Source organism: Cibotium barometz, chromosome 19, assembly GCF_041138505.1.
Source record: "Cibotium barometz isolate CiBa-2024 chromosome 19, ASM4113850v1, whole genome shotgun sequence".
Lineage (NCBI taxonomy): Eukaryota > Viridiplantae > Streptophyta > Polypodiopsida > Cyatheales > Cibotiaceae > Cibotium > Cibotium barometz.
In genome coordinates this window covers 20,911,603-20,927,127 of record NC_141064.1, presented here as the reverse complement: position 1 = coordinate 20,927,127, position 15,525 = coordinate 20,911,603, and the positions used below count along the sequence as shown (strand labels likewise).

Genomic DNA, 15,525 nt, shown 5'->3' with positions numbered 1-15,525 from the left:
GTGGATTCTATGGCCATGCACTTCTCCATAAACTCAGAGAAGATCATGCAAGCCAAAAACTTTAGAGTTGAACATACATACAATTAGAACAGGAACTAGGGGGAGAAAGTACAGTGACTAGTACCTGTTAAAGTCAACTGGTTGGTTGCCTTTGGCTTGGGTCATGCATTGCTCTTTGCACCCTTTTTCTTTGGGCACTCGTTACGCATATGTCCTTTTTCTTCGCAAATGAAGCAACGTCCCTCCTTCTTGAGCTTCAAAGCCTTGAGGAGACGGTTTTTCTTTGCTGGGGTCGAAGGAGAATTCTTCGAAGGTTGGTCCGAAGACTTTCCTTCTGTCGTGCTAGCCATCGGTGCGAAGAACTTCCGTTTGTGCTTGTTTCCCTGCTAGGTCACGGGTTTAGATTTGGAAGAGATCATTGTATCGTCATAAATACGAGCAGAATGAATGGCCTCGTCCAAAGTTTTGCATTTGTTGTTTGTAACCTGTAAACGGTACGAGTCGGGTATACCGGCTACGACGAAACCCAAAAGAGTCCATCTTCGTAGCTTGCATTTGCAAGTCTCTAAATTTCTGGAGTAGACCTCATAAGTGAGGTTTTGCGAGGTCATGGTCAAATTGGCAAACTGAGCAACGATATCATAGTTATCCTCCTTGTTGAGGAGTTCTTTTTTGAAGACTTCTTCAAACTGTGCCTAGGTCGTTGGTTTAGGTTTGAGTTCTTTCCACCAAAGCAAAGCTTTGCCTGAGAGGAAACCTGCTGCTAATTGAATCTTTTTGCCATCGTCATATGGATGAAACTGGAAATGGACCTGCCACTTATGTAGCCATGTGTCCACTATCTCCTTGGTACGTTACTTTTGCTCGCCCCCTGGAGTAATGTTGGGGCCTAAAGCAGATGCCAAGGTATCCATACCCGAGAGAGTAGATAGGGTAGTGGTCAATAAAGAGATGGAATTCTGTAAAGCTTGCATCTGTGCGGCGACTTGTGCCTGACGTTCCGAGAAAGAAGCTTCGAAAGCAACTTTAAACTCTTGAAAATCAGATTTTGAAACAAAATCGTCGAAAAGATTGCCATCGGTGGCTTCCGTAGCCGGCAGGTCTTCACGTTCGGGAATGGGTTCCATCTCGGATTCTTGGGTCGACATCTTGAAGAGGGCAAGATGAGAGAAAAGCTTGGCTTTGTACAAGGAAGAGTGTTAGAGAATACGAGGAGGAGTGTGGCAAGAAGCCTTCCTGAGAGGAGAATTTTATAGACCTTCCGAAAAGCATGTGTGTTTATGCATTGCTTTTGTGTTTTTTAAATTTTTTTTTTAAAATATAAAAGAAACCATGCTTGAGGGCTTAAAAAAAAACCCACCCATAATGCTTGGTTAAAAAAACTAAAAAAAAACACAAAAGCTACTTAAACTAGTCGCATAAAAGAAAAAAAAACCACATGCTTTTTGTTCAAAAAAAAAACACGTGTTTGCTTTTATTATTATTAAAACCCCTTCATATAGGTTCTAAAAACGTAAAGCAACATGCGCGTTTTTGTTTTTTGAAAAAAACGAAGCCTTAAATTACCACCCGTCTCGGCTGTGCTTTTCGCTTTTTCTCTGCAGCACCGATAACGCGGACTTGCATCGCTTCACACCAACCCACCTTCGACTGGTTCATGGGGACCTTTGGCTGCCTTCTTCCCCCATAAGGATTGCGCAGCCACACATTCGCCAAGTACATAGTCGCCGACCAGCACTCTTGCGTTAACTGCTCACATACAGAAAACAACAGCCGTCGATACTCTCTCTCTCTCTCTCTCTCTCTCACGGATTCGCACAGCCGACATGCTTTTCTTTTTTTATTAAAATAACCCCTCTTTCTTTCTTTCTTTCTTTCTCTCTCTCTCTTATGGATTCGCACAGCCGACATGCTTTTCTTTTTTTATTAAAATAACCCCTCTTCTTGCTCAGCAAGACAACCCTTTACAAGACCAAAATCCCCAACACGGGTTCCAACGATGCAAAAATAACATGCTGAAATCTGAAAAAACAGTAGTCTACTCGAACTCATACCTTTTCTTTGACCTCTTTTTTCTCTACCTACCGACTTGCTCGTTTTCGAGGCTTGCTCTGATACCAGTGTCAAATCCCCAAAGAATCACCTCGTAGAACGCTCCTGATACAAGACTCGAAACCTGCAAAACAAAGCCAAGCAACGTGAAGGGGGTGTAGGCCTGACTCACCTCCCAACCTTGACAACCGTGGGCAAAACCCACAAGTCTTGGCTGTCCCCACCGAGCCATGAGCTGAGTTAACTAGCTGGACGTACTGACCAATCTCTACCTCGTGACGTCCCATACCGCCACGAAGCTACCCTCACGGGCCTTGAGACTGTTGGCAGCCTTGGCTGCATAAAGCAGTTGCACGTTTGCACTAGATCCAGGCTCTTGACCATAGAGCTCTCACAAGGACACGCGGGACTCTATATACTATTGACTAACCTTGGCCACCCTTTTATAGGCTCTTGGCCGGTCATCGGGCGTCCACACTTGGGCCCCCGTCCGTCCATACTTGGGTGCCTGCTCGTTAGTCTATCCCTAGCCCAGCTCGCCAATCAGCCTGCCTAGCTCCAAGCTTCCCCAAGCCTCGAAGCTAGTCTTGTGTGGGTGTAGCACACGGTAGATACACACTGTGCACATGACAGGGCCCCTTCCGCACGGTTATGTGGGTCCCAGTTGCTTGGGCCATTGAAGCCAAGGCTGTCGTGTCATATGAGGAGGAGGGTGGGGAACTAGCCCTTTTGGTCTCTCACCTTCATATTTCTCTAGGGCTAGCCCCAGCTCCATATATTGGTCACTAGACTCCAAGTTCTAGCTAGAGATGGGAGATTTGCAGCAGTATTGCTGCGTGGCACATTTGGAGAGCTCGATGCAGCAAAGCCATCAAAGGCACCCTCACCTCGCTAGCAGAGTCCATCCGGAGTGTGTTGCTCGATATCATTCATACCCTCCGTGGACGGGGCGCGCGGGGGGGGGGGGGGGGGGGGGGGGGGGGAGGCTTTAGGGTGGCTGAGACCGCATGCAAAAGCGCCGAGAGGCCTTCCTGAGGATCCAACGTCACGGTCCCTTTCTAACTGATAGTGGTGGTGAGCCCACTTGGAACTATAGACCACCTGTGGTTGTTTCCCCCTCCCCCCATTGTATGAGATAGCCTTCTCCTCCTAGAGCAGCCAGCCGGAGGAGAAGAGCATCCTCCCCCTTTTATGTTTCTTGACTCTCGTTCCCCATGTGGAGCGGAGTTTGTACTCAGCCATTATGGCTGTTTTCTTGGTAACTGATAGAAGGATCTTTTTCCTGGGAAAAGAAAAGGGAGTAAACAGAAGAACTTGGTTAGGTATCCACAATTTCCACTGTGTCCTTGTAGTTTCACAGATCTGTTATACATGCATTTATGCATGTACTTATGTATGCACTATGTGTGTATGTATGTATGTAATGCACATATCTATGTGATGTTTGTATGCACCTAATGTATGCATGCATGTGTGTGTACGATGTATGTATGTGTTCTCTCATGAAGTTCAGGACATCAGCATAGATGATGACTTTTAGGTAGGCTTCTAAGGTGGCAGGCTTTGATTTTTAGTGGAGGAGTTCTATCATTTAATGTCATGGGTTTTTTATTTTCTAGGTTGCATCCCTTGGAGAAGGCATTTCTTTAGAGGCACGGTTGATAAGCAGGTCCTATCCTTTGGTGGCATATTTTGAATTAAAATTGTGTTCTCTTTCAGTTTTCATTACATAGTTAAAATAACATCATGAGGTTGGTTGATTTGCAGAAAAGAAGCCGCCCTCAAGCAGCGCGAGGTACAAAGACGTCAAATGCTGCCATGTTAATAATTGTTCTGTTGTTGGCATGAATATTAGGGGATTTTGTTCTAAATTTTTGCTCAAGGAAATGGCTTTTGATGTTGAAAAGAACCAAGATATTTTTCTTCTACGTTTCATAGATTAAGGCACCCATGCACAGGTGCCAATCTCGCACATGCACATGCACATGCACGTTAGGACCTCTGCTTCAAGCTGTAGTAGGTAGCAAATGATAAAGCACAGATAAAGAACAATTTTTGTTTTAGAAAACAGGCTGAAATATTGGGGTTAGGTACATCTAGGCTAGGTCACTAGTTGGAAAAGTTCTTAGGGGGTATGCTAAAGGTACGGCCTTTGCTAAGTCTATGCAACACATCGGGAGGTGAGATGTACAAGTAGAAATGAACTTCTGGACTGGAGGCTAGATAAGCACTTTGACACCTTTGTGCCTGCCCACTGTGAAACTGTGCTTGAAAGAAGATAAGCAGCCTTACTCCCAGCACATTTGGGGGGAGACCGTATAGGGGACTCGAGGGGGAAAGTAGCTAAAACAGAGAAGATGGGTTTTGAGCTTATCACTAATTAAGTGATTAATTAGTGATGATTAAGAGGACTTCTATGAGATCCTAGGCTCTGATACCAGTGAAACAAAATAAAAGGGGTGCAGGAAAGCTCACCACACCCAACGGAAGGATCAGTACTTTGATCCACCCTTGAGCCAGGGGCTAAGGTTCCATGCGACAGATACCTGCCTGTTAGCACTGGCGTCCCATACCACCAACGCCTGCCCACAAGGGCCATTCGCAAGACTGTCTGTGATCTGCCATGCCACGGCAGGAGTAGAAACTCTGGTCCAGGCGCACAGACCCATCAGAAGTGCACTGCACAACTGACTACCAAGTAATAACCCAAGGTATCACTTTTATAGTGATGACAGCCGCTATGAATAGCTAACCTGCTATAGATAGCCAGCAGCCTAGTTTATTAATTTTGAACCTTAGTCCAATGTATCTGCCTGCTAGCTCTTAATCCCAAGGCCCCCCAACCTTGTTGGATTAGGCTCGCTTATCCGAGGATTAGCTCCAGGTACACAACACTGCGCATGCTTTTTCTGCAGGATCTCGTATGCGCTTTCAGCGTACTGCCCTTGTTCTCTTGCACATCCTTCCTGCTGGCCATCCCTGTCATGCCTGGCTACCTCCTCAAAATGCCGGCAGACCGGCTGCACTGCCCAGGGTTGGCGCTGCCGAGAGCTTGCGGGGGCTGCCTTGCTGCGCTGCTCTTGGCCTGGCTGCTGTGCACAGCAGCCACCTAGGATAGCCTTTCTTGGCTGCCCGAAGGCTGCCAACCAAGCCCTTCGCAAGGCCGCCCACTTACTAACAGTCACACACAGCCTATTCATGCCTTATCAATTTGGGTACTTGCTACAGTTCATCACACATAAAACATCACTCTTCTCATCCTTCTGACACATGATTACATATGCAATCCTTGGACGCCAACAAAAAACCTTGTACAAGTTCAGTAGAGCAATCACTTTTGATAGAAGGAGAAAACGATGAGAGGAATACCTGGGAACTCTGGCATCTACAACGCCTAAACACGCATACCTCTTCAGCCTCTGTGTCCTAACCATACAGAATTTAGCTCAAACTCTTTAATGATATGGTTATTTATTTCCTTTTATGTCAGCTTAGGCATACTAAGAACATCATTTGATCACAGATGTCGTCCCATATTAAGGACATAATTTAAACAATGATTTGGTCCCATGATGAACTGTGTTTACAATGATCAGTTGTACACGATATGAACCCATAAGTTATGCGTGGGATAATTTTTACAATGATAAGTTGTACATGTTGTGTGTTTCAATCATGTCTTTGCACAGAGATTTATATCATTACGCCCCTCCCCAACCCCACAGAGATTTATAGCAATACGCCCCTCCCCAACCCCCCCCACACACATACACACGCACACACACATGCATGTGTGCACAAGTGTGTGCATGCAATTACATGCAATGTAGATGTGCTTATCAGCATTAATGAGAATTTAAAAATACAAGTAATAACTATATTTTTTCTTGTTACCTTCAGGCTGCTCTCAAAGCTGCGAAGCAAACAAAGGATGCCAGGGATGATGAAATAGCTGCACTTCGTCTGGAAGTTGAGGTGTGAAATGTAGTAAGCATGCAAATCACTCATAAAATGTTGTGTCACTATTGTTGACTTATGATGGTTACAACAGGCTGCCAGAGATGAAGCAGCTGCTGCACTTGAACAAGCACGAAATGCAGAAGGAGAAGCACACTCTTTATGCACTATGACACAAAGGATGATACTGACACAGGAAGAAATGGTCAGATTACTTTTCTTTCCATTTTTAGTTTTATGGGAGAGTCGAGACCCTGTCCTTATGTAACTGCAGTAGTTTTTGTCCTGTGACCTGTTCTCTTCCACACAATACTGAATCTCTCACTCTTCCACTTGTTGGCAGGAGGAAGTAGTTTTGAAGCGTTGTTGGCTTGCCCGATATTGGGATTTGTGTGTGAGATATGGTATTTTTTTTTGCCTTTGCATTTGGATGAGATTTTCGTGGAACATGTAGTGATACATTGATATTTGGAATTGCTCAGTTGAAATCTATTTCCTAGCTAAGGCCCAAGGGGCATCTAGCCTGAGTGGTAAGAACTGGGACTGCAGGTGTGGAAGTCCCAGCCTGGAACTGTGGCATAAGAAGTCTTGTATGTGTAGGTGTTCACCACTTCTATTAATTCCCCTTCTGGATATAAATTTATACCGTGCACATCTCACCATAGAAAGAAAGAAAGAAAGATTTTATTAACGTCTTCCAAAAGACCAAACTCGGCCTATGAGACAAATCAGTGTACCTGTGTGGGGTATCCTCTGTCATCCCAACAAAATGAAAAAGTACTGAACTAAAAAGCTGAATCTGGGTGTGCAATAAGTACAATGAGTGGGGGAGGGGATGGAGCTCTACTACTACGAGAGTGCAAAGCTATATGCATGGAGTATACAATCATGATATGCAACCTAGCTAGCTCCATCTTGTACCATACTGGGGGTATAAAATGTTATACATCAATGAAGGGGGTGTCCACAGCTCCCGTAAGAACATGCCTGGGTCTGCTCTGAAGCGAGCCAGTCGCTCCGCACCCTCTCTATGAAACTGAGCTCTGATCTCTGTCATCTCTCTCTGGTATAGGCGTGGTGTTCGAAAGCCAGGTGTCCTCTGTCTCCTGCGGGCTCTGAGTGTCTCTGCTCTCTGGAGAGTAATTCCCTGCTGTGTAGGGGCTGGGAGTGGGGTGGATCTCTGAAAAAATGTAGTAATCTGTGTCTATCGTCCGCCCTCTGGAGCTGTCTGAGCCTGTAAAATGATGTCTCTCTGTGACGCTGTATGTCTAGAATGAATCTCCCTAGTATGCGCTAGTCTGCTGCCTCAAAGAGCTGGCGTAGGGAATGTGGCTCTCTGGATAAAATGGGATATCTCTCTTTGATGGATGTATATGCTATGCATCTGCATACATAATGCTCCTCACTCTCCACCTCCTCTCTGCACAATATGCATACCCTCTCCTCTCGGGGGATCCGTGTTGCTGTGCGAGTCTCGATCTCCAATCGATGTGATGAGACTCTAAGCTGACCAATAGCTACTTGGGAGCCGTGTGGTAAAAATCCCTCCATGTATCTAGGCCTCTCTATAAATCCATCATCAGTGATACTCATGAAGTGATCTCTGTAGTATAGCATCTTCGGTGGAAGAGTCTGTGTAGGCGATATCCATGTCTCTCGTGTATAGAGCTGCCATAGGTCTTGTCTCAATACTTTGTTCCTCTCACTATGAGAGAGACGGATATGTGGTGAATCCCTTTCATACTGGAATGGTGGTAGATGATCCATGTCTAGGCCATGCTGTAGCCTGTGAGAACCAATGTGTGACCTGTGCATACCATGATCCTCTGTCTCTTGCCTCAGCCAGCTGTCTAGATGCCTCAAAAGCTCTGTATGACAATCTGTCCTGTGGCATCTCTCTGAATCTGTCTAGCAAGCATATAGTTTGGAATATGGCCTCTACCATCATAGGAGGCGCAACAAACTCTGCTCGGATAATGTCATGAGATACTGACGGTTTGCTGCGTATCATGCGTGCCATCATGAGGGCCTGTGGTCTCTCTATTTGTGTCGACCAATGGGTAGCAAGGCGTTGCGCCCATACCGCTGTAAATTAGTGCCGGTGTGACTAATGTGTCAAATAGCCACCCTTTCGTCCGGGGCTCCTGAAATTGCGCCTGGTGGCACTGTCTCTCTAGCATAGCCAATGCTGCATATCCTCGTGTCAATCTGGATGCTGAACCCATGGTGAAGCTCGTGGCTGCTCTGCAGAGAAGGTAACCCCTAGGTACACGTATGATGTCACCACCTCCAGTCCTACGAGAGTGAATGTCAACTGACTCCTGCCCTATCTCGATGTATGAAAGACCATAACCTTGGTTTTTCCAAGGTTCACAGTAAGACCCCTCTGTGTGCAGAAATCATCGAGTGCATGTAGATGTTGCTGTAGACCTCATGGAGTCTCAGACACTAATACAATATCATCAGCATAAAGCATAATATGTACTGATGTACCTGCTAGTTCAACTCCATCTCCGCCTCCTCGTGTAATGAAGTCAGCCACCTCATCAATGTATACCCAAATAGCGTGGGGGAAAGTGGGCATCCTTGCTTCACACCAATGGTGCTAGCAATAGTCTCGGACATACCTCCTGGGCATTTGACTCGCCCAAAAACATGCTCATATAATGCATAGATGCCCCATGTCATATCTGCTGGTATGCCAAGAGACTGTAGGCGCTGAAAGAGCCTCTCTCGTGGTACTGTGTCAAATGCCTTGCGGAAATCCACAAAGCAGCAATAGAGCTTTCTCTTCCTCACTCTGGCCTGATCAATCATACATATCAAAGTGAATACATGGTCAGTGATAGAGAAAGCTCTCCTGAAGCCTGCCTGCCCCGATGAGCGTAAACCTGCTTGCTCAGCATATAAGCTAAGCTCTTGCTCCAACACTGCACCATAGAGTTTGGCCAACACGTGTGACGTGGCCAACCATAACCGTCTTGTAGTTGCTCAGATCGAGCATATCCCCTGTTTTGTGGATCGGCACAATGGTGTACATCATCCACTCCGCAGGCAAACCCTCTGCTAGTGCCCTATTAAACAGGTGTGCAAGAAAAGGAACCAAAGAATCTATTGTATATATGAGATGCTCACCCTGTAGGCCTATATGGTCGGTGGCCCGTCCATGTTGTAGGCGGCGGATAGCCTCCTTTACCATCGAGTGGGTAAAGAAGCTAGCTGTGGTAGGTCGAGGCTCCTGTGGGGCTGAGGTATAGGTGGCTGCTATGGGGCGTGGTATAGGCCCTCTTCATATGTGTGCCATGTTTGTGGGTCTGCAATGGGTGTCGGTGTCCGGGGCTCTTTGAAGTGCCGCCATGAGATAGGGCTATCTCTACTCATGAAGAAATGGAAGATCTCTAGCTCCTGTATCTCTATGAAGGCCTGCCTTTTGCAGCGAGTAAGTCTCCTCATCTCTCTCCTCGACTCCTGCTCTGTGATGGCTCCCAATGCTTTCTGTATGCGGAGCCGTGAGTATAGGGCTCTGCACTCGTCATCATACCATCTGTTCTGGGGCATAGTCCCAGATCTCGCAGGCTCTCCTGAGTGGACACGATGTGGGAAGCTCTGTAATTCCGCCGTGTGTAGGAGTGATGCCAACTAGGTTGTAATGGTATCCATAGGTGCCAGGGGATCCATGAGTAGGAGCCCATCCTCTACTCTGCCAGTGTATATGTCTGCCATGTCATGTGTGAAGTAGATGGTAGTGTGTGGCGTTGGTATGTGGGGGGCTGGTCATACTAGTGATCCGGCTAGTGAAAATGCCAAGTATGTATGATCTGCCCCAATAGGACGAGGTGGGATGGAGAATGAGGTGACAAGCTGTGATGCCTCCAAAGACCCCATAATGTAGTCTACCACCGTGCCTCCGGTCCGTGTATGACCCCCATGTGGGAACCATGTCAGCCCTCCTGATCCCGGCCACTATAGCATCCTGTTATAAATAACGAGACGATGCCTGGCTCCCAACTCTAGTAAGTGGTCCCCATAATGTCCTCTGTCTGGTCCAGTGTCCTCTGATGCCCGACTAGCCCCTATCTCCTCTGGATCCACAGGGTGGAGGATCTCTGTGTCATGATAGTCATACACCTCACACTGTCTGCTCTGTGTGTGGGCATTGAAGTCACTCGTAAGAAATACCTCCCCTAGTGTAGAATAATGCATAATCTCCTCTGACAGACAAGTGTATGGTGAGGCTCCTGTCTCCTCCTCCTGTGGCATGTCCTCTGTAATGACATAGGAAGATCCTGATGGAGGAAAGTAACATAGGCCTATGTATATAACCCTGTCCTGTGAGAGCTGTAAGGTGATCCACATGTATCTGGTGTCTGGATCCTGTGCTACCACTCTCAGTCTCCGTTGTAGCTCCCGTCTGAATAGAACTGCTACTCCCCCCGATCCTCTCAATGTACCCTGGTGTGTGGTCCTCCTCTATGCTGACTCCCACTGGAATCCCTCTACTCGAGGTAGCCCTCTCTCTGGGCTCTGATGTGTCTATGTCAGAAGTATGATGTCTCTCCTCACCATAACATGCTCCAGTCGTCCACGCTACACCCATGTGTCTCTCTGTCAGTGGCCTGGTCTGTGTCCCATGAAAGATCACGACCTTGGACTTGCTGAGGATTACCTTTAGATTCTTGTGCTCATAGATGGTATCTAGTGAGGTCCTTCTCATGAAGAGGAGATTATCATGTATCATATGCACACAATAAAATACGTTCCCATGATTTAAATAGAAGCTGCTATCATGATTTCATAGAGCTACTTGCAAACAATTTATGATCATGTATGCCTGATAGTGCCTTTGGTTATGTGCTACCCTAAGTGTGCTTAACATCGTATTTTATCCTTCTTTTTGCGTTAGCCCTGCCTAGCCATCTCTCCGAGATGCATCTGTGTGAGATCCTCCGATATTATCCTGAGGAAGGGAAAATTGATGTTTGAACAGTTTCTGAAGGCCAAAATGGGAGCATCCACAGTAAAGGCAAATAAAATGATATTTTAGCATATATCATGGTGTTTATCTAGATTATATATACATGTGGATTTCAGAATCCTAAACATGGAGTTTAAGCTGGCTGAGCTTGATGAGGATTTAGTGTCCTTGTGCTAAAAGCAATAGGCTTGGGCTGTGGGAGTTACACGTGCATTTGAACCATGGTGTTGATTTGGATGCACGTGACCTGCAAGTTGGGTCCAGCTTGGCTGTCGAGAGAGTGTCTAATCTGTAATGAAGTGCATTTTGATACCCTGAATTGAGTCACTAAATTCAGAAATTAGTCGGGACTCATTTCATTACACGATGAACCAGGGTACCGTCTGATTCACTCACCCCATAAAGAAATATATCAAGACTTCAGATAATGCAGGAGACTAAGGTATACAGAGCTACCAAGCCGCCTTACTTATTTTTGGGTAAAAGATGGGCAGTGTTTGAGGGATAGCCTCTCTCAACCTAGCCTGTTGTGTGAATAAAATCGGAAACAATAATGCAGATGGATGAAGCAGCACCTTAGCCTATAGTAGAGAACTCACCTTGTGATGATGTGTCATTCTGTAAAAGTAAGCATGTGCATAAAATGCTCTTTGTATGGAAAGTTCTAAGGAACAAAAATCCAAGTTCACCATTAATTTTTTTCTTACCAACAGTATATGCAAAAGTTTAAACCTATGTTGTTAGGCAGTTTCTAATTGCGTAGGGTACCCAGCTGCCAAAGTAGTGTGAACGTTTGAATCCCTGAGAAATGTTTAGAACATGTGTTTTTTTTTTTGTGTGTGTGTGTGTGTGTGCGCGCGTGCGCACGCGTGTGTTATATGTGGATTGAAGAACTTTTATCTGTTTATGTCAAATCCTTCATGCTGTTGCCTACTGAGGAGGTTTAGTTTGACTGCCCTTTTGTTTTATGGGATGGTGTCACGTATACAGGGATACATGCAGAGATTGCAGTTCCAAAGCACGAGTATTGGTCATCATTTGCACCGCTTCCATTAGAAGTTGTTCTTTCAGCTAGTCAAAAGGCAAAAGAGGAGCCTGTAAGAGAGGAACAAAATGGTAATTTCTGATTTCTACATCTACCATGTGTCCATCTGTTTTCTTAGCATGAATGTTTTCAGTCTAATTGGTTCTACTTTCATTTTGCATTGCGTTTACAAGCTCCCCCTTAAACCATTTATGTTTAATTACCTACTTTCCAACTCACTGAGCATCTGGAAAGGTAGTGCTCCTCACTCTCGACCTCTAGAGTGGAGCAGAGTCTACTGGTATAGTTCTCCCTTGCAATGCTCTGTGCTCTTCTGGTCACACTAGTAAAGAGCAAGAGAAAGAAAGGTTGTATTAACATCTATAAAAGCTCCGAAGGGTCTATGAGACCAACAAGCTGTTACATGTGATCCGTGAGTAAACTGGATGAAATGAAAAAAAAAAGTAGACGACTAGTTGCCAAAAGGATCTCCTGTGCTTGGACTCATAATGTGTAGCCAATCCGGGGCTTCACCCATGACTATTAATGGAATTAAACACGTAAAATAAAGGCATAATTTATCCACTTAAAATCACAGGCACACTTAAATACTAGACACTGTTGAGAAAAGTGGTGCCAAAGCATAGCACTAGGAGATTTTCTCAAAATGGATAGACTGGAGGTCCTCCATCTCCTTAAGGTTTTGGGGTCTAAATGGCTAGACCAATTTAGAGCCATGGGTTGAAGTGTAACTCGTGAGCCACTAGAGAAGCCAAGTTGAGCCTTCCAGCCAAGAAAATATGGACAAGCTCAACCTCTGAGCTAAGAAAAAGTAGATTTCCACAAAATGGATGTATGGGAGAGAGAAGAATTAGGGTTAGGTTAAGAGTTCATGTGGGAGACATACACAGAGAGAACAAGGGAGAGAGAGAGAGAGAGTTGTGGGGATAAGTCAACTCATGAAGATATGAGTGTGTGACTCCCCTATCACACATGTATATTGCACTAGTACACATAGTGCACTTAGTACATTAAAAGTACTAAGTGTACTATGTACTATAACTTATGGGCTTGTACACACTATAAGGGTGGGCATAGTGCCTTTACCCCAACAACCTCCCACTTAAAGGCAAAGTGCCCTTAAGTAAAGGAAAAGAAAAATCAGCATGTACATGATAATATACAAGGCCATATCAAGGCTGAAACTGGCCTCATCCAATGCCCATCAAGTGTCTGCAATGAGCAAACCGCTCCGGAGTCAAACTCTTCGTCAACAGATCAGCCGGGTTATCATCCGTATGAATCTTAACAAGCTGAATTTGCTTGTTCTCTATCACCTCTCTGATGAAGTGATACTTCACATCCACATGCTTCGTCTTTGCATGAAAGACAGGGTTCTTTGCCAACTGGATGGCACTCTGACTGTCACAATGCAACAATGGAATATCCCCTGTATATCCCAAATCAACCACTAACCGAGATAGCCATAATGCCTCCTTGCAAGCCTTTGTGGCTGCAATATACTCGGCCTCTGTAGTAGATAAGGCTGTCCACTTCTGCATCCTGGATATCCATGACGCAGCACCTCCTGTGAATGTAAACACATAACCGGTAGTAGACTTCCGGTTATCTGGATGACCGGCATAATCCGAATCCGTGTAACCATGCACTAATGCATCCTGTTTGCCAAAGCAAATGCACATATCCTGTGTGCCCTTCAGGTATCTCATGACACCTTTCACTGCTTCCCAATGCTTCTTGCCAGGGTTGGCCATGTATCTAGAAACCACTCCCACTGCAAATGCAATGTCCGGCCTAGTAGCAACCATGGCATACATGAGACTGCCACAAGCTGAAGCATACGGAATCTTGGCCATATCAGCCCTGTCTCTATCCGACTGTGGGCTGTCCATAGCACTGAGTTTCACATATGGAGGCAAAGGAGTACTATTCTTCTTCCCCCCGTCCATATTGAACCTCTGCAAGACTTTGCCAATGTATTCCTTCTGAGACAAATACAACACATGCTGATTTCTGTCCCGAAGTATCGGCATACCCAAGATGTGATTTGCATCACCGAAATCCTTCATATCAAAGGTTTGATGCAGCCTCTGCTTCAAGGCATCCATCTCCTTACGAGATTTCCCGGCAATCAACATATCATCAACATACAAGATGAGGATCAATAGACTGCCATCCAAAGCTTTCTTGGTGTACAAGCAGTGATCTATATCACTTCTCCTGAATTTCTGAGATTTCATGAATGTATCAAATTTATGATACCATTCTCTTGGTGCCTGTTTGAGCCCATAAAGACTTTTTTTCAGCTTGCATACAAGCTTCTCCTTTCCACTCACTGCATAACCCTCTGGCTGCTGCATATATATCTCCTCATGGAGATCACCGTGAAGAAAAGCAGTCTTCACATCCATCTGAATCAAGTCCAGATCATCATGCGCAACCAAAGCCAACACAGCTCTAAGTGTGGTCATTTTGACCACTGGAGAGAAGATCTCATCAAAGTCCACACCATATTCCTGCTTGAAGCCCTTAGCCACTAACTTGGCTTTGTATCTTGGCTTTGCATCAGGTGAAACTTTGAGCCTGTAAACCCACTTGCATGGCAAAACCTTCTTGCCTGCAGGCAAATGCACCAACTTCCAAGTTCCATTTTTATGCAGAGAATCCATCTCTGACTTCATGGCACGCTCCCATAGAGCCTTGTCTGCCCTCTGTAAAGCCTCCTTATAACATGAGGGCTCCCCACAGTCAGTGAGCATCAAGTAGTCAACCCCTGGAACAAACCTGTCAGGGGCTCTGGAGGGTCTAGTGGACCTCCGTACCCAATGACCATCATTTGCAGGTTGCTGTCCAGCCTGCATATCACCCATTGGTGGCTCCTGTTCCATGCCATAAGGCTGAAAAATCATGCCAGGTATCTCCTCTAACTGTGGTATATCCATAGGGATATCTTCTGCCATCTCTGGCTGTCCATTTGGACCATTTTCAGCACCATTTAAGGGCTGGTTTTCCTGCTGTAATGGCTGATTTACAGCCCTTTGTTGTTGTCCATGATGTCCATCATCATCAAAGATGACTCTGCCAGGCTCCTGTTGCCTTGCAGGCTCCTTATACATGCATGTTTCATCAAAAATGACATCATTGTTGCGTATGATCTTTCTATTCATGGGATCCCAAAGTCTATACCCCATTTCACCTCTGTCACCATATCCTAGGAATATGCATTTGTGAGACTTAGGATCAAGTTTGGTGCGCATTTCCCTGCGTATGTGCACGTACGCAACGCAACCAAACACTCTCAAGTGCTTGTATGACGGAGGCTTCCCTGTCCATACTTCCTCTGGCACTTTCCCACCAAGCCTCGTGTTAGGTGACCTATTTATAAGGTGAACGGCTGTCATAACAGCTTCAGCCCAAAAACCATGAGGTAATGCAGCATGTGACAACATAGAACGGACCTTCTCCTGTATGGTCCTGTTCATCCTCCCTGCTGTCC

General features: G+C 45.6%; 1 protein-coding gene across 4 annotated transcripts in view; it reads left to right on the top strand.

The window, feature by feature from the left end:
* Nucleotides 1-15,525, top strand: part of LOC147628343 (coiled-coil domain-containing protein SCD2-like) — a 115,817-nt gene that overhangs the window by 45,018 nt on the left and 55,274 nt on the right. For all 4 annotated transcript variants that reach the window (XR_015268075.1, XR_015268074.1, XM_086813432.1 and 1 more), the window contains 6 exons: nucleotides 3,672-3,721; nucleotides 3,820-3,847; nucleotides 5,953-6,027; nucleotides 6,104-6,214; nucleotides 6,353-6,413; nucleotides 11,975-12,100. Coding sequence is in view for 2 of the 4 variants with exons in the window: in XM_086813432.1 (XP_086669558.1) it covers nucleotides 3,672-3,721; nucleotides 3,820-3,847; nucleotides 5,953-6,027; nucleotides 6,104-6,214; nucleotides 6,353-6,413; nucleotides 11,975-12,100 (451 nt within the window). In the remaining 2 variants the exon portion in view is untranslated. The remainder of the gene's footprint in view (nucleotides 1-3,671; nucleotides 3,722-3,819; nucleotides 3,848-5,952; nucleotides 6,028-6,103; nucleotides 6,215-6,352; nucleotides 6,414-11,974; nucleotides 12,101-15,525) is intronic.